General features: G+C 43.0%; 1 protein-coding gene across 3 annotated transcripts in view; it reads left to right on the top strand.

Moving 5' to 3' along the window:
• The window catches only part of TASP1 (taspase 1), a 326,252-nt gene that overhangs the window by 37,989 nt on the left and 261,941 nt on the right, over positions 1 to 26,322 (top strand). For all 3 annotated transcript variants that reach the window (XR_008793468.1, XM_056121835.1, XM_056121834.1), the window contains exon 5: positions 23,532 to 23,652. Coding sequence is in view for 2 of the 3 variants with exons in the window: in XM_056121835.1 (XP_055977810.1) it covers positions 23,532 to 23,652 (121 nt within the window). In the remaining variant the exon portion in view is untranslated. The remainder of the gene's footprint in view (positions 1 to 23,531; positions 23,653 to 26,322) is intronic.

The following is a 26,322-nucleotide window of genomic DNA, read 5'->3' as shown; positions in this document are numbered from 1 at the left end:
TTCTGGAGAAAATTTATGCATTTTTCAGGGTTGAGGGCCATACTCCAGTTGGATCATAATCACTTGGGATAGTTTATTTAAAAATATTCATGTTCTCCATTTTAATCCCGTATAACTTAAATGAGAATATCAGGACACAGGAATAATAATTTCCCCATTTTTTTCCTAACTTTATTTAAAGACTGGTTTACAAAGTTGTTCATTATGTAGTTGTTCTAATAGGCATTCAGTGTTCCAACACTTATCTCACCACTGGTAGTGACCTTCCCTCCATCATTATCTCCGGATTTCTACCCACTGCCCCAAGGCTTCCCCCCTTAGCAGGCACCTAATAATTTATTTATGTTGCTTGTCACTAAGGTAAATGGAATTATCAAAAGATAGTTCAGTGAGAGAAAATTTGTGGAAATTATTATACCTCACAATGGTGTTATTAAAGTCATTGAGGATTTTACTGAGCTGTTCGTTGCTAGTTGGGTCTTCTGTGTTACTGTTTTTGCTTAGTGGGCTTCTATGCTAATTTCCCGTCTAATTTGCTGTGCTCCTACAGGACTCTCAGGAATTGTGGAATTTGGAGGTGTCACAAGGCTGCATGTGCAGCTGCATACTCCAGGAGCTATAGACCTGGGATGATTCTTTGACTTGGCATCTCTTGAGATGAGTTGTGAAGCTGTGAAGCCTTTTATACGCTGGAGCTGTGGGGTGGAGGTGTGGTTGCTGAGACTTCCACAGGGTGGGGACCCAACCCACCCCCCCTCCTGGGAAGGCCCCCAAATTGTCATCCCAAAGACCAGTGTACCTGGGAGTTTTATTGGCTTGGCATCTTTTCTGAGATTCTCTGAGGGTTTTCTTTCTGTTACAGTTAATCTTTTCTTCCAAAACAATCCTGAAAGGCAGGTGGTTCATGAATATTTATTAAAAGTAAATGTTCACTTAAGACCTTCAGGATGCAGACTGTGGCACTCCCCTGGCCCTCTTGCCTTTGAGCAGTGGTTTGCTGGGTTATAATAAAATTTTATTTATGAGTCTTTATAGAAAACTTTTGGAGATAATTATCAAATTCACATGCAGGTATAAGAAATGTATAGAAAACCTTTGTGTCCTTTATATAGTAGAGTTAATGAAACTTGAGAGATAGTATCATGGACAGGGTGCTTGCCTTGCATGTGGTTGATCTGGGTCTGATTCCCGATACCACATATGGTTCCCCAAGCCCTGTCAGATGATCCCTGAGCACAGAGCTGAGAGAAAGCTCTGAGCATTACCAGGTTTGGCCCAATACCGCCACCTCCCCCGCCCCCCAAAGCAATGTTGAAACACATTGTAGTTAATCTTTAAAGAAGTTTACATTGCTATTTCAAAATTTATAATTAAAGTATAATAACCACATGGAAAAGAATTTTATTATTGAGACAGTTCCTTGAAATTTTTAGTGAACATAGCTTGGTATCATCAAGATCAGTTCTGCACAAGGCCCCTCATTTCATCATTCCCCATTCCAGTCACTTCAGGATAATTCCTGTTCTGAATTAGAATCATGATGATGAATTCTCTTCTGAATTTTTTTTGGTTGCTAATTTAGGTGAAATTCATGGAACCACAGATCAGTGATTTTCAACTAAACAATTCAGTGGCATTTATTTTTTTGGCCCCTCTTTTACATTTTTGAAATCTTTATATATTTTTAAAAATTTGTGGTGAATTGCTAATCTCATGGAATTTCCCATCTTAACCATTTTTTCCATTGTCTCTCTCCTCCCTTTTATTGTAGTATATCATTGTATTATAATATTAGACAGGTTTTAGTTAGGCATCATTGAGAGTCAATTATATGTGTGCTCTTTGTCCTAAATGAGGTCTTTCTCCCTGTCTCTTGCAGTAATTACTGCAAGGCAGTTCTGATGCATGCTACAACATGGAGGAACTTGGAAGATGTTATGCTAAATGAAACAAAACAGTCACAAAAGAACAAGTATTGTGGCAATTATGTGACTGCAGTCATATCCCAAAGATAGAAATAAAAAGAAGGTTGCAGGGGTTGGAGAGTGGTGGTGTTACTGTATAATGGGTACAGAGTTTCAGTTTAGTAAGAAGAAATGGGCACCGGTGGAGGGATGGATATTTGATCATTGTATAATTGAAACCCAAGCATAAAAATTTGTAAGTCTACAACTGTACCTCATGGTGTCTCACTAATAAAAATAAAAAGAAAGAAAAGTTCTACAGTTGATTACACAGGAACCTGAATGTAGCTGATGTCAGCACATTTAAACATTCACATGTAGTACTATCACCTCTGTCTCGTTCCAGAACATTTTGATTTGCCCAGAGAAAACCTTATAGCCATTATACAGCTCCCTGCCAATCCCCTTTCCCCAACCACTGAGAGCCACATTTTACTTTCTGTCTCTCTGAGTTTTTTTATTTTGTTTATTTCATACAAATGGACTCATATAATGTGGGACCTTTTGTGACTTGCATTTTGCTTGATGTTTTCAAGGTTTATTCACACTATTGCCTGTATCAGTACTTCATTTTTTTGTGAAGTATTATTTAACATTTTCACGTATTTACCACTTTTTTATACCCCTTTAATCTTTAATAAACATTTGGATTGTTTCCACTTTTAGCTACTGTGAATAGTTTTGCTCTGTACATTCTTGTACAGTAACTTTTAAAAAATTATTTTTATTTAGTGGGCTGTAAAGTTATCGAAAGATGAGTCTTAGGCACAGAATATTCTAGTACCAATCCACTAATCTCACCAAGATTGTCAGCTTCCTTCCACCCGTGATGCCATGCTCTCTTCTGCTTTCACCTCCACTCTCCCCAAACACACACACACACACACACACACACACACACACACACACACACACCAGGCACCCTCAGAAGCACATACAAATAACTTTGACAAGAATGACTCAGTTGCTGAGTAATACTGTGTTTAATATATTTTTTTTCCTCTTTGGGTCACACCTGGTGATGCACCGGGGTCACTCCTGGCTCTGCACTCAGGAATTACTACTGGCAGTGCTGGGGGACCATATGGGATGCTGGGAATCAAACTCAGTCGGCCTTGTGCAAGGCAAACGCCCTACCCGCTGTGCTAAGGCTCCAGCCCCTGTGTGTAATTTTTTAAACCACCAAACTTTCTACAACAGCTGAACCATTTTATATTACTAACAGTAGTTGTAGAATGGGTTGCAATTTTTCTTATTTTCTTGACAGGACTTCTTGTTTTTGTGATTGTAAGTGTGATGTAGGTGTAAAGGGGTTCCTCACTTTGGTTATGATTTTCATTTAGCCAAAGACTAAATGATGTTAAAATTCTTTTTATTTGTTGGTAAGTTGTTTATCTTCTTTGGTGAATTATCTTTTGTCTTTTGAAAAGTTTTAATTTTGGAGTCACACTTGAAACTGCTTAGGGCTTACTTTTGGCTTTTTGCTTAGGGATCATTCTTGGTGGATCTCAAGGGGACATGTGGGGGTGCCATGGATTGAACCCTGGTTGTCTTCATGCAAAGGAAGTGGCCTCCCTACTGTACTCTCTCTCTAGCTCCCCCCCCCCCGCCCCAGTTAATTTTGTGTGTCGCTTGTTAGTGAACATTGTAGAGATTATATATCCTGGATACTATACTACTATAGGATTTCTTTGCAAATTTGAAGTTATATCAGAATAGACACTTTTTTTTTGTGGTCTCATCTCCCCTTTCTGGCTCACTACCCAGGCCAGCTACTACTCCTGTCTCCTGCCCTGTTGCATTTTTCTCCATTTTCCTTGCTAATATGTCATCACTTGATCACTTGACTTTCTGTTAATCATCGATTTGCTTGAGCAGGCACCAGTAATGTCTCCAACCCATTGTAATTACTGGCTTTGGCATATCGAATACACAACAGATAGCTTGCCAGGTTCTGCTGTGCGGGTGGAATACTCTCAGTAGCTTGCCAGGTTCTCCAAGAGGGATAGAGACTTTTGGGGCGACCTCTAATTGCCCTTGTAGGTGTTCCCATGGTTCAAACCATATTTGAACCCTATCAAATATGGTGCGGCAATTCTGGAAGATGGGTATTAAGTGTCTTATAATGTGTCACCGGCCATGCGGTCCGGAAAGCATCCTGGAGAGTGGCGGCGGCTGGGTAGTGGAGGTAGTGGAGGTCTGCTGGTGAGGTATTTATCTGGTACTGGTAGGGGTAGGGTGAGTCTTCTGTGCGTGGTCCAATCCCTGGGTCTCTGGCGGTTGGTGGAAGCAGACAGGGCAGGGTAGGGTGGGGCTCCTGGTTTTAATCCCTTCATCACCTGTGGTTGGTGGGAGCAAGCAGAGAATCTCTTTCCCCGGGTCTGTTGAGCCTGGAGTCCAAGGTCTCAGAGTTCTGCTTATCTTGTTCTGTGGGGCTTCAGTCGTGCGTGAGTCTTGGCCTGAGTGTCCGGAAAGCATCCTGGAGCATGGCGGCGGCTGGGTAGTGGAGGTAATGGAGGTCATCTAATTCGTTTCTTGTATATCTTCCTTAGCTAAAAATGAAGCTTTCTGCAGGCAAGAATGTTTTCCTGTTTTGTTTATTGAGTGTATCCCTGTAGTTTAGGTTAAGGGTTAGTGAACTGCATGTCAAATCTGAACTGCTGCTTGTTATCAAATGACTTGCATACTAAGGATGGGCTTTACTTTATTCATTGATAGGACAAAAATTCAAAGAACAGGTGTATTTCATGGCCCCAGAAAATTTTATAAACTGAAGTGGGAGCGATAGCACAGCGGTAGGGCGTTCGCCTTACATGCGGCCAACATGGCCTACCCGAGTTCGATTCCTCCGCCCCTCTCGAAGAGCCCGGCAAGCTACCGAGAGTATTCGATATGCCAAACACAGTAACAACAAAGTCTCCAATGGAGACGTTACTGGGCCCGCTCGAGCAAATCGACGATCAGCAGGAGGGCCTTTACTTACTTTACTGAAGTGTCAAATATTTGTAAATGAAGTTCAAGCAAATTAATTAAAAAGATATTTTTTCTAATTGAGGCAACATGGTTTACAGTAACATTAACACTGCTTTATGCTTCCTGATTCAATGAACTTCTCCCACCCAGAACTGCAAGAATTACAAGTATCATCTAGCTTAATGGATTATAGTTTATAAAGACCAATTCTATCTTTATTTAGTTGTTATTAACTTTAGTCATCCTGTAAATATTGATTGCTGTGTGTCAACTTTTATTTTAGACACTGGGTTACAATACTAAAAAGACAAATTTTTGTACTTGTGGGACTAACATTCCATGGGGAAAATTAGACAAAAGTAATGTTAAGTCATAGAGAATGGTACAAACAATAATAAAGTAACATGAAGGAAATGGGTGGAAAAGATTGGGGAGGGAAGGAAAAAGAGAAAGTCATGTAAAGATTTTGGGGAAAGGATTTTTTTTTTTGTAGGAATACTGCTATTTATTTAGCCACTGATTCATGGGCCCTCCCATTGATCATCGATTTGCTTGAGCGGGCCCAGTAACGTCTCCATTGGAGACTTTGTTGTTACTGTGCTTGGCATATCGAATACGTCATGGAGAGCTTGCCAGGCTCTGCCATGCAGGCGAGATACTCTCGGTAGCTTGTCGGGCTCTCCGAGAGGGGCGGAGGAATCGAACTTGGGTCGGCCATGTTGACTGCGTGCAAGGCAAACGCCCTACCGCTGTGCTATCACTCCAGCCACTGATTAGCTGATTGAATTGGGCGTGAACTCCACCTTAATTTTTAAAAAAATTTTATTTATATTTTTTCTTTTTATATTTATTTATTGAATCACTGTGGGAAAAGTTACTAAGCTTTCAGGTTTAAGTCTCGGTCATACAATGATCAAACACCTTTCCCTTTACCAGTACTCATTTTTCACCCCCAAGAACCCCAGTATGCCCCCTCTCCCCCCCCTCCAAATGCCTGTGAGGCAGATGATTTCTACTTAACTCTTCTCTACATTGATTACATTCATTATTTCGACAAAAGATGCACCATTATTGTTTAGAATTTTCCCCCAAACAATCAGAATTGCTGAAAAGGCATTGTGAGATATTTTGTTTCTATAGCTGGTTATAAGAATCATATAATGTCACACAGCCACGATTTTGGATTTCTGCAAAGAGCCAGATAATTACGAGATTGGTTTCTGTGTGTCTGGTGTTATGGCCATGCCGGAGAGCCGCTTGTGGGGGGTAACTCGTGACCTTGGTAGGGCGTGAAGGACGTGCCAGTACCGCCGCCCCTTCCCATGAAACTGCAGTTGCCCCGTCACGGCTGGCTCATACCAGGCTTTCCTATAAGGTCTGAGGCTTCGACCACCTTGCTGCCAGGGTGGAAAAAGGTGGAAGGGAGCAACACCCTTTCCCTCCCGGGGAGGCATGCCATTGTAGTTTGGTCCATTCACGCATGGTCCATTCACTTTTCTTCTGCAAGCTGCTGGGCTCTGGACTAAGTCCTTTTGCCTCTGGAGCTATGGCCATTCCAGAGAGCCATACCTAGTTCATACCTGGCTTTCCAATAAGCTCTGAGGTGGCGGCCACCTTGCTGCCAGGGGGGAAAATGCGGAAGGGAGCAAACACCCTTTCCCTCCCGGGCAGTAATGGCGCCATAGTTTAACGCATGGTCCATTCACTTTTCTGCCGCAAGCTTCCAGGCTCTGGATTAAGTCCTTTTGCCTCTGAAGCCATAGGTGTGCCAGAGAGGCGCTTGTGGGGGCAACTCATGACCTCGGTAGGGCATAAAGGACGAGCCAGTACCGCCTTCTTCCCATGAAACTGCAGTTGCCCCGTCACCGCCGGCTCATACCTGGCTTTCCAATAAGCTCTGAGCCGGTGGCCACCTTGTATGCAGTCCAGATGCATTTCTGCGAAAAGCCGCTGGGTTTCAAGATTTGTTTCTGAGTCTCTGGTATCATGGCCATTAATCAGCTTGATCAGAAGCGAGAGAGCCTATTTGTAGGCGGCGACTGGGGATCTCATTGGGATTGGGAGAAAGAGTCAACTCCACCCCCATGTGGTGAGGCCCCGTGTGTCTCGTCAACGCAGGCCCAAACCTGTCTGTCCAGTGACCTCTGGAAGATGGTGGTCAGCAGGCCACCAGGGGGAACAGGCCAAGGCATAAAACCTATTCCCACCTGGAGTGGCCCAGCGCCAGTAACCTACTGCAGGAACAGAACGCATTTCTGCCAAAAGCCTTTGGGTTCCGAGATTCGCTTCTGAGTCTCTGGGATCATGGCCATTAAGCAGTTCGATCAGGAACCAGAGAGGCCGTGCCTCAAATTATATCGCTGAGCCGGAGGTGGTTTGTGGGTGTGTCTCCCACATACCTAACTTTTGGCCGTTTAGTTTCTTGGTAAACTTTGCCCCAAGTTTTTGGGGTCTGGCCAAAGGCACAGCAGCAATGTTGGGGTATCTGCAAGTCTGACATTGCCATCAGGCTGCTGATGCACTCACCTCACAGGTACAGATTGACCTGCTGGCGGCACCATACCCCCCAGGGAAAGGAATTTTTAATTAACAGGAAAAGTACTACATTGTTCTTTCTTACCTCATTTTCTTCTTTTCAATACTTAGAACATATCAATATTTGTACATGTGTATTTGTGTAGCAGCCTTTATTAAGCCTTTTCCCATTTCAGAATTTTGGCATTGCAGAATAATAAGTGACGTATAAAGATTCTGAAGTGGGATTTTCATCTACGTCCAGGAAATTGCAAGGGGATTAGTGTGACTGGTGCATTTTAGGGAGAGAGGGAAATGTCAGATATGTAGGGTCTCAAACCTTGAAAATTAGGCTTTTGAGTTTTTTTTTCTTTTTTCTTTTTGGTTCACACCCAGCGATGCTCAGGGGTTACTCCTGGCTCTGCACTCAGAAATCCTGGTGGTGCTTGGGGGACCACATGGGATGCTGGGGGTTGAACCTGGATCAGCTGTGTGCAAGGCAAATACCCTACCCACTGTAGTATCACTCCGGCCCAGACTTTTGAGTTCTAAGAGTGAGGGGTAAAAATCTTGTAGTTTTTTTGCATGGGTGAGTGGGTGGGGCAGGTAATAGGATATCTCAGATCTTATAAGAATTGCTGGTTGATGGCTATACATAATAGTTGCTAGTAAGAAGTTTTAGAAAAAAACTTGGGTCAGGGCCAGAGCGATAGTACTACAGTTAGTTGCCTATCTTGCACATGACCAACCAGAGTTTAATCCCCAGTACCCCATATGGTCCGTCAAGCCCACCAGAAGTGGTCCCTGAGCACAGAACCAGGAGTAAATCCTGAGCACCATCTGTGCATCTCTAACAAACAGAAAAGTTAAGGGTAAATTGGGGGATGGAGCAGTAGTATAGTATAGCAACTAGGGTACTTGCCTTGCACGCAGCCAAACTGGTTCGACTCCTGACACTCCATGTGGTTCCCTAAGCCTTTCCAGGAGTGATCCTTGAGCACAGAACCAGGAATAAGCCCCGAGTACAACTGGATGTGCCCCCAAAACTAAATAATCAAAAAAATTCAACTGGGTTAATTGGGGCATGGAGAGATAGTGCTGAAGGTAGGGCACTTGCCTTGTATGCTGCTGACACAGTTTGACCTCTGGTGCCCCATATTTTCCCCGAACCCTGCCAGAGTGATCTCTGAATTCAGAGCCAGGAGTAAGCCCTGAGCACGGATGGGTGTGCCCCCCTCCCCCGTGCCATTACCCACTCAAAACCAGAAGCCCCAAAATGAGAATCCAAAACCAGAAAAAAAAAAAGGTCAAAAATTCATGTCAAATGACCATTAAAAAAAGTTTATGTAGGGGCTGGTTCTTTCCTTGGACACGGCTGACCTGGGTTCAATCCCTGACATCCTATATTCCCCTAAACCTTGCCAGGAGTAATTCCTGAGTAGAGTCAGGACTGCTGGATGTGACCCCCAAACTCCTCCACCCCCCCAAATAAATATGTAGAGAGTAAAGAGAGGTTTCGACATTTGCCTTGCACTTTGTCCACATGGGTTCAATCCCTCTGCACTGAATATGATCCCCTGAGCATCACTAGGAGAGATTCCTGAACACAGCCAGGAGTAAGCTCTGAGCACGTGGGGTATGGCACCCAAATAAAAAAGTTAATGTAGGGATTTGAGAGAGAGCTGTGGTCATGGATGGGTGGAACTAAGTTTGGGCCAGGCAGCCACCAGCCTCCACCCCTAAAGTACTTCGTTGGAGACCCCTGAGCACTACTGGCTGAGACTCTTTTTTGGTCCCTGGCAAGACCATAAAACCAGAGCATCTTTGTATCTTTGAGCCTTTAGCACTGAACTGCCTAGACAGCTTTGTTTCACGCCCTTTCCCGCCCTCCAAAAAAAAAAGCCTACACATATATGTATGTTACTTAGAAAAGGTTATCAGGTGATCAAGTGACAATTACGCCTTCTTGTTTGTCAGTTTTTTAAAAATATAATTGATCTGCAAATGAATCGACCTCTTTTAAATGTACAATTTGTTGAATTTTGACCAATGTGTACAATCATGTGACCACCATATCAATTCAGTTATAGAACATCTGCCGTACTCCCTGAATATCTGGTTGCAGCCTATTCTCTCTTCTCAGTGACTGTTTGCTTTTTAGCATAATAAAGATTTTTCTAGAATTTGGTATTTCTAGAATCCAAAAGATTGTGGTCTTTTTGTGACTGGCTTCTTTCACTTAGTGTAATGCATTTGAGATTTGTATTGTCAGATATATCAGGAATTGGTTTCTTTTATTGCTATTTAGTATTTCATTGTATTGATAAATCACAATTTGTTTACCCATTTACTAGTTGATGGTAATTGGGATAATTTCCAGTTTCTGCCTGTTTTGATTAAAATTGATATGAGTCTTTGAATGCAAATCTTTATGTGGACATAAGTTTCCATTTTCCTTGGATACTTAGTAGGATTGCTGCGTCTGTAAGTATATGCTTAATTTTAAAGTAAATTGCCAAATTGCCATTTTTATTCTCACTGGCCCTGTTTGAGGGCTGCAGTTGTTCCACATTCTTGTCAATATTTAGTACTGTAAGCTTTTTAACTTCAGCTCTTTTTATGGTGATATCTTGTTATCTTGTGGTTTTAACTTTAATTTCCATAATGATGATACATATATTTTTATTTGTATTTGCAGATCAACACATAAAATTATTTGCTAAACACTGTGGAGTCTTTGTTTTACTAAATTTAATGGATTTTATATGCAATCTGGATCTAAATCCTTTACTTTTTTTCAGTAGTGCTTTTCTCCTAGTCTGTGACTTGAAATTTTAAATTAATTAAACTTTCAGTTTTAGAACAGTTTCAGATTTACAGAAATAAAGATAATGCTGTGAACATAATGCTGAGTTTTCCCAGATGCTCAACCCCCGATTTCTCCATTTATCAATATCTTACATAAGTATGATATAATTTTCTTCATTATGAATACATAAACATTATTAATCAAAAATCTGTATTTCACCAAAATTTCCTTTACATTTTTAAATGCAGTGTAGCAAGCTTTTCTGTTTCAAAGTGTTTTTGCCTTGGATTATTAGACCTTTTAGTTCTGGAAGTTCAATCTACTTATTTTTTTTTCTTCTTTACAAAATTTTATTTTATTTTATTTATTTATTGAATCATTGTAGGAAAAGTTACAAAGCTTTCAGGTTTAAGTCTCGGTCTGCAAATATCAAACACATTTCCCTTTACCAATACTTATTTTTCACCATGAAGAACTCCAATAAACCTCCCCCCCCACCCCAATCCTCCCAATGCCTGTGAGGCAGATGAATTCTGGTTAATACTCTATCTACTTTGATTAGATTCATTGTTTCGACAAAAGATGCACCCTTATTATTTAGAGTTTACACCCCCAAATCAGACATGCTGAAAAGGCATTGTGAAATAGTTTGTTTTCTACAGTTGGTCACAAGAATCAAATGGTGTCGCGCGGCTGCAATTGCAATAGCGGCTGCGCGATTTTGGATTTCTGGTATTTTACTTATTAAGCCTGGACGTAATTCTGCTGAGAGTCAGATAATTATGAGATTGGTTTCATAGTCCATTCGCTTTTCTGCTGCAAGCTGCCGGGCTCTGCATTAAGTCCTTGTGCTTCTGGAGCCATGACTGTGACAGAGATCTGCTCGTGGGGGACAACTCCTGACCTTGGTAGGACGTGAAGGACGAGACGGGAACGCCCCCCTTCCCATGAGGTTTCAGTTGCCCCATCACGACCGGCTCATACCTGGCTTTCCATAAAGCTCCGAAGTGGCTGCCATCTTTCTTTAATCTACTTATTTTTTGCTTCTTTTTTAAAATTAATGTAGGAGTATTGCTAGTTATTCAGCTATTGATTAAGCTGATTTAATTGGGAATGAATTCCACATTACTTTTTAAAAAATATTTTTAAATTAAGTATCTATGAGATAGACCATTACAAAGCTGTTCATAATTGGGTGTCAGTCATATAAAGATCCCACACCCGTCCCTCCACCAGTGTACATCTTCCACCACCTATGTCCCTTTTTTTCCTCCCACCACCCCACAACACCCCATCACCCACTTCCAGCCTTCCTCTATGGGAGGCATTTTTACTTATTTATTAACTGTGGCTTTTGATCTCTTGGGAGATTTATTTATGGGTCTCTGAAGCAAGGTCGGTAGTAGAGCTTATATGGTAGCTTTGGAGTTGGTTTGTGGGAGTGACTGACAGTGCTTCCAGGACTATTGGGAAATGGGGGGAGATAGCCCATCCCAACCGCTGAAAAACAGGGAGGTTTCAGTCCCAAAACCTGCATACCAGAATTCAGCAGATTATATCTTGGTGAGGTCCGTCCTGAAATGGTGGAGTTAGGCCGGGGGTGTGGCAGCAATTTCGGTTTATGGAATCAAGTGGTTGCCTGGGGCTCTGTTTGGGTGGGCACCAGACTAACCCATCCCCATCTGGTTTATCCTACTGGTCAGTCATGTGCGCAGGTCTGAGATTAACTGTGGCTTTTGACTTCTTGGGAGATTTATTTATGGGTCTCTGAAATAAGGCCAATATTTATTGAACTTGTATAGATGAGCCAGAGGTGGTTTGTGGGCATGGCTCCCACATACCTAACTTTTGACCATTTAATTTCTGGGTTTTTTTTTTTTTTTTTGCTTTTTCGGGTCACACCCAGTGATGCACAGGAGTTACTCCTGGTCCATGCACTCAGGAATCTCTCCTGGCGTTGCTCAGGGGACCATACTGGATGCTGGGAATCTAACCTGGGTTGGCCGCATGCAAGGCAAATGCCTTACCCACTGTGCTATTGCTCCAGCCCCTGGTCATTTCATTTCCAGGTTGTTAGGCTTTGGCCAAAGGCAATTTTGGGGTATCAGGAAGCCTGAAGGCACTATCAAGCTGCTAATGCACTCACCCCGTAGGTACAGGTTGACCTGCAGGTGGCACCATACCCCCTTCATTTTTCTTTTTAATCCTCATGTTTTTGTTGGCTTTTATATAGCATGTTTATGAACGCTAGTTTATCATTGTTAGCTAATAATTGTTTGTTAACTCCGCAATTTTTATTTGCTTTTATAGTGTGAGGGTGGGCTGGAGCAATAGCACAGCCAGTCCGGCCGAGCTGGGTTCGATTCTTCTGTCCCTCTTGGAGAGCCCGGCGAGCTACCGAGAGTATCTCGCCCGCACGGCAAAGCCTGGCAAGCTACCCATGATGTATTCAGTATGCCAAACACAGTAGCAACAAGTCTCAAAATGGAGCAAATTGATGAACAATGGGAGGACCGTGTGAGGGTATCTTAACTTTCTTGTATGCTTTTTGTGTATTCTTTTTTCTTTTTCTTTTGTTTTGGGGTGGAAGGCACACCTGGCTGTACTCAGGTTTTGCTCCTGGCTGTTCATTCAGGGATCACTTCTGGTGGACTCAGGGACCATATGTGGTATTGGGAATCAGACGTGGGTCAGCTGTGTGCAAGGAAAGTACCTTAGTTGCTGAATTATTTCTCTGGTCCCCTTTGTTGTGTATTTTTATGTCAAAATTAATTAACTATTTAAAACTAGTTAATTATGACTGTTGTACTGCTCAGGTCCTTAGGTGCTCGGTAGTTACCTGAATCATTCCAGTATATCCGGCAGCCTTGGAAGCTTGCACCTGGAAGTGCTAGAGGAACCTGTGGTGTCAGGGTTCAAACTGGGTTTGGCTCCATGTGAGGCAAGTGCTTTAAAACCTGTACTATATCTCCAGCTGCTAAAATGTTAGATTATGCAAGAATCATTTTCAGAATAATTTTGTTGGGTTTGTGAATTATAATTAAACTGAGAAAATTCATTTTGTACAGTTGATCACTGGATATGCTGCATTTCAAGATTCTCAAGATAGTGTTTAGGGGCTGGATTTATAGTACTGAGGGTAGGGTATTTGCCTTGCATGCAGCTAATCCAGTTTTGATCCCTGGCATCTATATGGTCCCCCAAAAGTAATTCCTGAGTGCAGAGCCAGGAGTAACTACTGGGCATTGCTGGGCATGACCCCAAAAGCCAAAAAGCCCCCCCCCAAAAAAAAAAACAGAAAGAAAGAAAAAAGAAAAGTGTATATACTGGCCAGTATTGTAATCGTATTTGGGGGAATTGCTAAATATGGATGCTATTAATGTTTTAAATATTTAATGTAGGGAAAAGTGGCATCTATTGCTACAATTCAAGGATTAAAATTAATTAGATAACAAAGTTGCGATATTAAAATCAATAGACCTAGAAAATAATGTGAACATTGTCATGTCTGATTGCAGGGTTGGTAAGCCCTTGTCTAAGAATTTATTAAGCTTTTTGTTGCTTCAGGAGGGATAGCACGCAGCGTATGTGGCAGTAAGGTTGACACTCCCAGATCTGTGGTCTGGGCCCGAGTCCACAAGGTGGCAGAGTGGGTGCTGGGTGGGCTCCTGGGGCATCCAAAGTGTGGGGAATTGATGTGGCTGGAGAGATAGCACAGGGGGTAGGTCGTTTGCCTTGCAAGCAGCCGACCTGGGTTCGATTCCCAGTATCCCATATGGTCCCCTGAGCACCGCCAGCAGTAATTCTGAGTGCAGAGCCAGGAGTAACCCCTGTGCATTGCCGGTTGTGATGCCAACCCCCCCCCCCCCCCAAAAAAAAAAACAAAAACTGTGGGAAGTTGAGGAGAGACTAGCCACACCCACCCTGAATACAACCCAGAGTTCTCAGCTGCAGCATTTGAGCCTGAAATTATTTGGAGATTGGTGTCTGCAGAGAATATGGGTGAGGCAGTGGTGTTGAGCCCTCTTGTCGCTGCAGTGGTGGGGTGGGTGTTGCTGCCCAAGCCTTGGTTGGACACCCTGTGGGTGTCCTGGGTTCTCAGCCACGGGGGCGGCAGTTCCATTAGGTTTAGTGGCTTGGTGTGCACCTCCTGGGAGATTTAGTCAGGATTTGGCGGAGTGGGACCGGTGTGTCACATGGTGGCAGACATGGGAGGTGGGGCTGCTTTTCATTTTTTATTACTTTTTGGTTTCGTTAACACATATGTTGAAGCATATAAGTAATCAGGGAGTGGAGGGTCCATAGGATTAGAAACCTTGAACGAAGGTGTTAATTTGCTGATTTGCTTATGCTTTGAGCTGGAGTGATAGCAGAGCGGGTAGAGCATTTGCCTTGTGCTGAGCCCATTCGGGTTCGATTCCTCCACTCCTCTCAGAGCCTGGCAAAGCCTGGCAAGCTCCCCGTGGCATATTTGATATGCTGAACACAGTAACAACAAGTCTTACAATGGAGACATTACTGGTGCCAGCTCAAGCAAATTGATGAACAACGGGGAAGACAGTGCTACTTATGCTTTAGAGACTTCTGACATTTTTTTTTCTTTTTGGGTTACACCCAGTGATACTCAGGTGTTACTACTGGCTTGCACTCAGGAATCACTCCTGGCAGTGCCAGGGGACCATATGGAATGCTGGGGATCGAACCCTGATTAGGCGTGTGCAAGGCAAACGCCCTACCTGCTGTACTATCGCTCTATCCCAACTTCTGACTTTTTGTTTTTGGTACTTTTCAAATTATGAGAAAATCCAGGCTGTGAATGCAAGTCTACATCTCTTTTAAGCTACAGTCTTTCTTTGGTTGTGATTTTTTTTTCTTACATATTTAGCTGTAAACTGTCTTGACAACCTTTGGATATACATATTGAAATTTAGCACTGTAGCACTGTAGCACTGTCGTCCCGTTGTTCATTGATTTGCTCGAGCAGGCCCAATAACATCTCTATTGTGAGACTTGTTGTTACTGTGTTTGGCATATCAAATATGTCATGGGTAGCTTGCCAGGTTTTGCCATGCGGTGAGATCCTCTCTCTCTGAGAGGGATGGAGGAATCAAACCCGGGTTGCCCTGGTTGGCAGTGTGTAAGGCAATCGCCCTACCCACTGTGCTATTGCTCCAGCCCAATTCCTAAATATGTAACAATTAATACAATTGTATAACACAGACTTTCTTCAAAATTGCTAAATAATAAACTTGAAGTTGGAGGAATTTCAAAACTTAGAAACTTAAAAGCTTTACAGTTTATAAAATGTTGCCTCAACATTTCATTTTGCTTTTAGTTTCCTTGCCCCAAAATGATGGGATCTTATAGAAAAGTGCTAATGATAGTTGACATTATCAAAAAATAATTTATTCAAACAATGTTGTGGCAGAAAACATAACGCAAGACAAAGTTTCTTCACCCAAGGCAAATACAAGAGTTCCTACTTGGGTGCTGGATAGTGCCAATCCCTAACAAAGGTTAGAAAAACAGGATTGCAGAAAAGGTTAGCTTAGTTAGGCCCTGTGAGATTTTAAATGTCTAAGGAGGTATCCAGAAAAGCAGATCTATGACAAAGGAGAAATTCTGGTAGTCATCAGTTATATGTAGTAGTGCCATAAGTGAAAATGCATACTCTTTCTATTACAAAATACCTTTGTTAAATGAGATTTTGCTTATCTTCTAAATTTGGATGTCCTGAGTTTTGGTACTTTCCTATCTATTTTTTTTATTTCTGTTATCATTCTATATTGTACAGTTACTATTTTAATATACTTTGTAAACTTGTACATGAGGTACTTTCTGGTTTTTGGGCCATACTTTGTGGTCCTTGAGGCTTACTCTTGGTTCTGAGCTCAGGGATCTCCCCTGGCAGACTCTGGGCCCAAAAGGGTGCCAGGGATCTGGCTGGAGATGGCTGTGTGCAGTGTAAATGCCCTACCCACTGCAGTATCGCTCCGATCCCACATAGAATGTACATTGTAAAATAGCCTCTGTCTGATCTCTGATTTCTGTTTCCTCTTTCTTTTCTTGCAATATGTGGATATCAGGGTTTGTTTCTTCAACCAATAAATGTTGTTTTAATCCTTCCTTCCTTCCTTCCTTCCTTCCTTCCTTCCTTCCTTCCTTCCTTCTTTTATTTTTTTTTTTTCTTATTGGGCCACCCAGGGTGCTCTGGCTTTGCATTTAGGAATTACTCCGAGAGTCACTCTGGTGACCATATGGAATGCCAGGGATTAAAGCAGGGTCAGCCATGTGCAAGGCCAGTGACTTACCCACTCTAACACCCCTGAAGTTTTCTTTTTTTTTTTTAATAATTTATTTCTTTATTGAATCACTGTGGGAAAAGTTACAGAGCTTTCGGGTTTAGGTCTCAGTCATGTAAGTATCAAACACATTTCCCTTTACCAATACTTATTTTTAACAGCGAACCCCAATAGAACCCCACCTCCCACCCCTCCCAATTCCTGTGAGGCAGATGAGTTCTAGTTAATACTCTATCTACTTTGACTAGATATATTGTTTCGATAGAAGATGCACAATTATTGTTTAGAGTTTACGCCCCCCCTTCCCCCCAATCAGATATGCTGAAACAGCGTTGTGAAAAGATTTGCTTTCTACAGCTGGGTTTAAGAATAAAATGATGTCGCGTGGCCGCAATAGCAGCCGCACGGTTTTGGATTTCTGCTGTTTTACTTATTAACCCTGGAAGTATTTCTATTAAAAGTTAGATAGTTAAGAGATTGGTTTCTGTGCTCCGGGCAGGCATGCTGGCGTGGTTTAACACATAGTCCATTTGCTTTTCTGTTCCAAGCGGGTGGCGTTCTGTGCTAAGTCCTTGTGCTTCCGGGGCCGTGGCCGTGCCGGAGAGCTGCTCGTGGGGGGCATCTGGCGACCTCGATCGGGCGTGAAGGACGGCCCATTACGCCCTCCTTCCTATGAGGTCCCTGCCGATCCCACCCCCGGCTCAAACCTGCTGTCCACAAGGCTCCCGTGCGGCCGCCATCTTTCTTTCCAGAGAGGAGCGGGCAAGTGGGTCAACACCCTTTCCCCTCCGGGCAGGCATGCTGGCATGGTTTAACACATAGTCCATTTGCTTTTCTGCTCCAAGTGGGTGGTGTTCTGTGCTAAGTCCTTGTGCTTCCGGGGCCGAGGCTGTGCCGGAGAGCCGCTCATGGGGGGCAGCTGGTGACCCCAGTCGGGCGTGAAGGATGGCCTAGAACGCCCCCCTTCCCATGAGGCCCCTGCACCCCCCACCCCCGGCTCAGACCTGCTGTCCACAAGGCTCCCGTGCGGCCGCCATCTTTCTTTCCAGAGAGGATTGGGCGAATGGAGCAACACCCTTTCCCCTCTGGGCAGGCATGCTGGCGCGGTTTAACACATAGTCCATTTGCTTTTCTGCTCCAAGCGGGTGGCGTTCTGTGCTAAGTCCTTGTGCTTCCGGGGCCGTGGCTGTGCCGGAGAGCCGCTCGTGGGGGGCAGCTGGTGACCTCGGTCGGGCGTGAAGGATGGCCCAGAACGCCTCCCTTCCCATGAGGCCCTGAAGTTTTCTTATACAGAAAACTTGGTTGACTTTTCACTGTCAGTCAAATCTAGATTCTGCTGAGTGATAGTAGACCATCTTCGTATTTGGTTTCTGCCAATACTTTTTTTTTTTTTTGCTTTTTGGGTCACACCCAGAAATGCTCAAAGGTTACTCCTGGCTTTGCACTCAGGAATTACTTCTGGTGGTGCTTGGGGGACCATATGGGATGCCGGGGATCAAACCCGGGTCGGCCGCGTGCAAGGCAAAAGTCCTACCTGCTGTGCTATTGCTCCAGTCCCCTCCCAACACTTTTTGCTCAATACATTTCCTGTGCCTTTCCCACAGCCTCTATTTTACTCACATCTCATCCCTTTCCCACCATTTCAGCCTCTTTGCAAATCTTTTCTGGAATTCATCCATATGACATTTTGCTTTTGTCTAATTTTTCAGGAAGCTGGCTGTTAATATCTCAATTTCATTGTTGGCCATATTCTTTTACAGAAATCAAAGTTTTTATGATCTGCTTTATATAGTTTGTTTTTAATTATACAGACATTATACAGATCTATTTTCTTATTTTCTATCTTGTGTTCTTATTTAAACATTTTTGTTGATAATTGGGTGGTCTATCTGCATTAATACAAAACTCCTACTCTACAATTCTTGGCCTCTTTGCTCAGGATATAGGTACTTATTAGGAAGGTACCTAATAAATGTAATAAATAGTCAATAAATATTATGACTGTTTATAGATCTGGCAGACATTTAGGAAATGGGATATTTATAGATGATTTGGGGCATTTAGGAAACTTTAGGTTGATTCGGAATTCCTCTAGTTTCTTAGGTAATAATTGTTTTACCTCCAAAGTTAGGTTAATGAATTCACTCAGATTTCTGGAATGTGAGTAAGAATTGTTCAAATTTTATGGTCCTCATTTTATTTTATTTTTATTTTAATTCTTATAAGTGAGTCACCATGAGGTACAGTTGTAGACTTACAAATTTTTGTGCTTGGGTTTCAATTATACAATAATCAAATACCCATCACTCCACCAGTGCCCATTTCCCACCACCACGGATCCCAGTATCCCTCCCACCCCCTATCCCCCCATCCCACCTGCCTCTGTGGCAGGGCATTCCCTTTTGTTCTCTCTCTCTCCTATTGGGTGTTGTGGTTTGCAAAAGAGGCAATGGGTGGCAATCATGTTTGGTCTGTAGTCTACTTTCGGCATGCTTCTTCCATCCTGGGATGATCCTCCGAACACCCTTTACTTGCTGTTCCCTTCTCTATCTGAGCTCCCTTTCCCCCTAGCATGTGTGACTGACCTCCAAGCCATGGAGTAAAATTCCTGGTACTAATCTCGGCCATTCTTGGGTGTTAGTCTCCTATTTTGTTACTTTATGTTCCCCAGATGAATGCAATCTTTCTATGTCTATTCCTCTCTTTCTGAGTCATTTCACTTAACATGATACTTTTCATGTAGTACCGCTTGTATGTAAATTTCATGTCTACATCTTTTCTAACTGCTACATAGTACTCCATTGTGTAAATCTACCAAAGTTTCTTTAACCAGTCATCTGTTCTCGGGCACTCAGGTTTTTTCTAGATTAGGGCTATTGTAAAGAGTGCTGCAATGAACAAACAAGTGCAGATGTCACTTCGACTATACTTTTTTGCCTCTCTGGGATATATTCCCAGGAGTGGTATTGCTGGGTCAAATGGGAGCTCAATTTCTAATTTTCTGAGAATCGTCCATACTATTTTCCAAAAGGGCTGAACCAGTTGGCATTCCCACCAGCGGTAAAGGAGTGTCCCTTTCTTGCCACATCCACGCCAGTACCGGTTGCTTTTGTTCTTGTGGATATGGGCCAGTTTCTGTGGTGTGAAATGATATCTCATTGTGGTTTTGATCTGCATCTCCCTGATGATTAATGATGTGGAGCATTTTCTCATGTGCCTTTTAGCCATTCGGTCCTCAATTATTTTAGAGTGGACTCTTTATGCAGTGACCCTAAAGAATATCGTTATAACATCATCCTGCCCATCTCTTTTCCTCACTCTCCCTCACCATTCTTTGCCCCCTCCCCATTTAAAAGAGGAGTATTTCTGGAATTTGTCCATATGGCATTTATTTTTATTATATATACTGTCTTTCATATTGTATGATCTTGATTTAAGAAAATTAATGAACTTTTTTTTTTTTTGACTTTTTGGATTACATCCGACAATGCTCAAGGGTTACTCCTGACTCTTTAGTGAGGAATCCCTCCTGGCAGTGCTTGGGGCACCATATGCTGGGGATCAAATCTGGGTTGGTCACATGCAAGGCAAATCCCCTACTTGTTGTACCGTCTCTCCCGTCCCAGATTAATGAACTTCATACACAATCTTTATTAATAAAGAAAATAAGACAGAGGTCAAAGAGACAGTACAGGGTTTTTAGGTGCATTTACAGTTCAGTCTCTAGCACTACATATAGCTCCCCAACCACTGCAAGGAATGATCCCTGAAAACAGAACTAGGAGTAATCCCTGAGCATTACTGGGTATAGCCTCCCCCGCCCCCCCCCCCAAAAAAAAATGGAAAAGTATTTTTCTTAGATTTCAGACACGTTGTTGACCTCTGGTTCTAGGCTCTCTTAATGTGTAATTTGTTAACTTGATGCATTTTTTTCTTTATGTCATTTTTGTTTTTGTTTGGGTCCATATTTGGCAGTGCTCAGAGCTTAGTCCTGACTCTATGCTCATACTTGACAGTGCTAAGGGAACCATGCAGGGTGCCAAGAATTGAACCCCAGTTGGCCACATGCTAGGCAAATACCCTACTTGTTGTATTTCTCTGGTCCCTCTATTGTCATTTTTAAGATATAAATTCATGCTTTATGGTACAACTATATGCATCGACACTTGTTTTTATTGACTGTCTTGGCTATTGTAATTATTTTTAATTTATAAAGTCATGAGATGTGAACTCTAATTTATTTTTTCTGTGAAGCAAGTTAGTTTCTATTAAAACTTATTTAGAAAGCTATGAAGGGGAGAGAGGGAATAAATGTTCAAGAGAGAGCACAGACTTCTCTCCCTTGCATACATGTAAAGATGCATAGAGATAAGCAAGTCTTGCTGAAGGGAGGACAGGTGCTTGAAGAGCAATCCTAATTTTTATTTTCAAGATCATTTTTGTGGTATTGGGTCCACTTCATTTTCATATAATTTAGAAATAGCTTGTCAGTTTCTACAAACAGGGAGCTAGACTTCGATAAGGGATTGTGGGAGTATATTCACATCTTAAAGATATTTAGTCTTCTGATCTGTACAAATTTATCTTTTCATTTATTTAGATTGTTAATATTTTTCAATATGTTGCTTTTTTTAAAAAGTATGACTCATATTCCTTGTTACTTTTCTTTGTTTTGTTTTTGGACCACACCTGATGATGCTCAGGGCTTAAGTCTGGCTTTGCACTCAGGAATTACTCCTGGTGGTGCTTGGAGGACCATATGGGATGCTAGGAATCAAACTGGGTTGGGCAAAGCAAGTGCCCTAGATGCTATGCTATTGCTCCTGTACTATCACTCAGACCCCCTTTAACACTTCTTTTGTTCATTTCTAATTTTTCCCCATGTTGCTATGGGCGGAATTGTTTCCTTTAGTTTTCCAATTCTTTATTGTTAATATATGGATACACAGTTGATTTGTATGTATCTTAACAGTTTTGTTGAGCTTGCCAATTTTCATATTTTTCAGTGGATTTTTTAGTATTTTTGTATGCAATAAGTCATCTTCAAATAGACTTTCGACTTTTCCACTTCCAACTTAGATGCTACTATTACTAATGTTGGTGAGGCTCCCAAGTGATGCTTAGGGGACTTGGGGGCCACTCCCAGGCGTTTTTTGCCCACTGTGCTGGATGGTTGTGTACTAGGCCCCAAACATGTAGTGCCCTTGGGGCCTGCATTGCCAGTAATTTTAGTGTCATATCCAGTGGTGCTTGTGTATTGCTGGAACCAGGATTTGGGTCTTTTTATTTTGCACCCCACCCCTTTCTACTATCTCCCCAGCCCTGTAAATACTTTGTCATTTGAATTTACTAAAAAAAATCTTGGTGGGATCACACCTTTTGGGACCATGTATGGTCACAGGTGAAGGTGCTCAGCGCTACAAGGGCTACATCTGGCAGTCTTTTGGGGACCATGTAGTGCCAGGGATAAACCCAGGACTTAACTCTTAAAAAACATGTTCTTTATTACTTGAAAAGCATCTTGGATGCTTGGAGATTTTTGGAAAAATATTTCTTTTGTATAATTGTGTTGTCCAGATGAGTAAAATATAGAATTAGTACATGCAAACACTACCCTGTTTATATTTGGTGAAAGCATTCTATCAGTAGTAATTATGATGCTAGATCTGGACTTTTTTGTAGATAAGCTGCTTAACAGCTTTCTTTTTTTAAAAAAATTTTGCTTTTTTTTATTTAAGGGAATTGATTTTGTCAAATGCTTTTTCTTTAGTGGTCTCTTCTGATAATATTCATCTTTTGTTCCATTATCTTAATAACATGGTCTAGTACAGTGAATTTCAGATAGTCAATCAAACTTGGTCTCCTGGAATTTGTTTTATTCTTGGTATATAATTATTTTATATTTTGCTGCATTTTTTGTCTTTTATATTATTGAGGATATATGTCAAAAATTCATCACTTGTATCACTTGTTGTCCCATTGTTCATCAATTTGCTCGAGCAGGTGCCAGTAACGTCTCCACTCATCCCTGTTGAGTACTAGCATAGCCCAATGGCAAACTGGGGGCTCTTTCAGGGTTAGGGGAATGAGGCCCATTATTGTTTCTGTTTTTGACATACTGAATACATCATGGGTAGCTTGCCAGGCTCTGCTGTGTGGGCAGGATACTCTCGGTGGCTTGCTGGGCTCTCTGAGAGGAAGAAACTGCATCCGGGAAGAAACAAATCAAGAAACTGATTTGTTTTATAGTCTCTGACTCTTGGCCGTTGATGGGATTAAATGGCGCCAGGGCAGTTTGTGGGTGTGACTGCCAAGCTGCTGGAAAATTGGGGAGTTGGGTGGATGAAGCCCGATCTGAGCAGACTTGGAGATCTCAGACCCGGGTCCCACATTCCTGGGTTCCTCTGTTGGTTCCCTCATGGGTGGCTCATCTGAGTGTGTGGAGAGTGAATTTGAGCATGGCTGTGGCTGGATTCTGGAGGTTTTCTGCTGCCGGGGTTCTGCTTGGAGCAGGGAGGGAGACTCAAGCCCCCTCCCCCCCGGGGCCCTGGTGAAGACAGCCTGGCACAGGGACAGGAGATTCTGCTAAAATTCATAAGGTATATTATTCTGTTTCCTTTCCTACTAATTTGTGTGTGTGTGTGTGTGTGTGTGTGTGTGTGTGTGTGTGCGTGCACATAATTTGAAATTATGGTACCCTAATATAACATTGAATTGAGAAGTGTACTTCACCCTCATTTTTTGTAAGAGTTATCAGGGATTAAGTTAATTATTTTAGAAAAACTAATTGTATTTCAGGGCCTGAAAGTTAGTATACTGGGTAAGGCCATTGCCTTATATGCAGCCTACCCAGGTTTGATCCTTGGCAGCATACGTGATCTCCATATCCTGTCAGGATTGATCCTTCTCCTCTCCCTCCACAAGAAACAAAAACCTAATTGTATTTTAATTTTTGTTTTTATCTTTTAGGATTCTCCTTTTACAAATGCAGGAATGGGATCTAATCTAAATCTCTTGGGTGAAATTGAATGTGATGCCAGCATAATGGATGGAAAATCTTTAAATTTTGGAGCTGTTGGAGCACTGAGTGGTATGTGAGCATTATAACACACTAACTCTTTTCTTCCTACCCTCTCACCCCTTCTTTTTTGTAGTCACTGTGTTTTATAATTCTGCATTGCTTTATGCCAATCCAAAACAAGACCCTCCACTGAGGTGCCCATTTTGCTCCACCATTGTCCTAGGTGCTCTCCCTCCCAGTCCACCTTGCCTTTGCCTCATCATACTCACCCCACTCCCCTCATCTCACTATGCTGATGAGCTATACTTGTAGACCAATTCTTTTCTTTTTCTTTTTTCTTTTTGGGTCACACCCAGTGATGCTCAGGTGTTACTCCTGACTTTGCACTCAGGAATTACTCCTGGCAGTGCATAGGGAACCCTATGGGATACCAGGTATTGAACCTGGGTTGGCCGCATTGGAAGGCAAACACCATCCCCACTGTACTATCATTCTGGCCCCTGTAGACCAATTCTTAAATTCTTAAATTAAATTGTTTTTGGCCATTTTTCAACTCTGTTCTTTAAAAAAACTATGAATATTACCATTCCATGATTCTTATTAAAGACTTAGTTCAATCTTTTTCAGCATTCTTGCTTAGAAATAGAGTTGAAATTCTTTTCTTCTATTGGATTTAAAACATGATATCTTATTTACAAATAAATTTTTAGAATTTATTTTTAAGTTTAAATTTATTTAAATTTTTTTTTTTTGGTTTTTTTTTAACTCATCATTTTTATTTATTTATTTATTTATTTTTTAAATTTATTTCTTTATTGAATCACCGTGGGAAAGGTTACAAAGATTTCAGGTTTAGGTCTCAGTCATGCAAATATCAAACACATTTCCCTTTACCAATACTTATTTTTTACCATGAAGAACCCCAATAAAACCCCACCCCCCACCCCTCCCAGTCCCTGTGGGGCAGATGAATTCTAGTTAACACTCTATCTACTCTGATTAGATTCATTGTTTCAATAAAAGATTCACCACTATTATTTAGAGTTTACCCCCCCCCCCCCCCAAATCAGACATGCTGAAAAAGCATTGTGAAGTGATTTGCTTTCTACAGCTGGGTTCAAGAATTAAATGTTGGTTTTGGATTTCTGCTATTTTACTTATTGACCCTGGAAGTATTTCTACTGAAAGTCAGATAGTTAAGAAATTGCTTTCTGTGCTCTGGAGTCGTGGCTGTGCTGAAGAGCCGCTCGTGGGGGGCAACTGGTGGCCTCAGTAGGGCATGAAGGGCGGACCGAAACGCCCCCCTTCCCATGAGGTTTTAGTCGCCCCCACTCCCCCGGCTCATACCTGCTGTCCACAAGGCTCCCATGCGGCCGCCATCCTTCTTTCCAGAGAAGAGAGGGCAAATGGGGCAACACCCTTTCCCCTCTGGCAGACTTGATGGCCTGGATTAACGCATAGTCCTTTCACTTTTCTGCTCCAAGCTGCTGGGTTCTGCATTAAGTCCTTGTGCTTCTGGGGCTGTGGCCGTGCTGGAGAGCCGCTCGCGGGGGGCAACTGGTGACCTCGGTAGGGCGTGAAGGACGGACCAGAACGCCCCCCTTCCCATGAGGTTTTTTTCGCCCCCACACCCCCGGCTCATACCTGCTGTCCACAAGGCTCCCATGTAGCCACCATCTTTCTTTCCAGAGGGAGGAGGGCGGAAGGGACCAACACCCTTTCCCCTCCGGGCAGACATGATGGCCTGGATTAACGCATAGTCCTTTCACTTTTCTGCTCCAAGCTGCTGGGTTCTGCATTAAGTCCTTGTGCTTCTGGGGCTGTGGCCGTGCTGGAGAGCCGCTCATGGGGGGCAACTGGTGACCTCAGTAGGGCGTGAAGGGCGGACCGAAACGCCCCCCCTTCCCATGAGGTTTTAGTCACCCCCACTCCCCCGGCTCATACCTGCTGTCCACAAGGCTCCCATGCGGCTGCCATCTTTCTTTCCAGAGAGGAGAAGGCGACTGGGGCAACACCCTTTCCATTCCGGACAGACCTGATGGCCTGGATTAACGCATAGTCCTTTCATTTTTCTGCTCCAAGATGCCGGGTTCTGCATTAAGTCCTTGTGCTTCTGGGGCTGTGGCCGTGCTGGAGAGCCGCTCACGGGGGGCAACTGGTGACCTTGGTAGGGCGTGAAGGATGGACCGGAACGCCCCCCTTCCCATGAGGTTTTAGTCGCCACCACTCCCCCGGCTCATACCTGCTGTCCACAAGGCTCCCATGCGGCCGCCATCCTTCTTTCCAGAGAAGAGAGGGCAAATGGGGCAACACCCTTTCCCCTCTGGCAGACTTGATGGCCTGGATTAACGCATAGTCCGTTCACTTTTCTGCTCCAAGCTGCTGGGTTCTGCATTAAATCCTTGTGTTTCTGGGGCTGTGGCCGTGCTGGAGAGCCGCTCGTGGGGGGCAACTGGTGACCTCGGTAGGGCGTGAAGGATGGACCAGAACACCCCCCTTCCCATGAGGTTTTAGTCGCCCCCACACCCCTGGCTCATACCTGCTGTCCACAAGGCCCCCATGCGGCCGCCATCCTTCTTTCCAGAGAAGAGAGGGCGAATGGGGCAACACCCTTTCCCCTCCGGACAGACATGATGGCCTGGATTAACGAATAGCCCGTTCACTTTTCTGCTCCAAGTTGCTGGGTTCTGCATTAAGTCCTTGTGTTTCTGGGGCTGTGGCCGTGCTCCAAACTTAACT

The sequence above is a fragment of the Sorex fumeus genome, unplaced genomic scaffold (genome assembly GCF_029834395.1).
Source record: "Sorex fumeus unplaced genomic scaffold, SorFum_2.1 ptg000044l, whole genome shotgun sequence".
Taxonomy (NCBI): domain Eukaryota; kingdom Metazoa; phylum Chordata; class Mammalia; order Eulipotyphla; family Soricidae; genus Sorex; species Sorex fumeus.
This window is presented reverse-complemented; position numbering and strand designations above follow the sequence as displayed.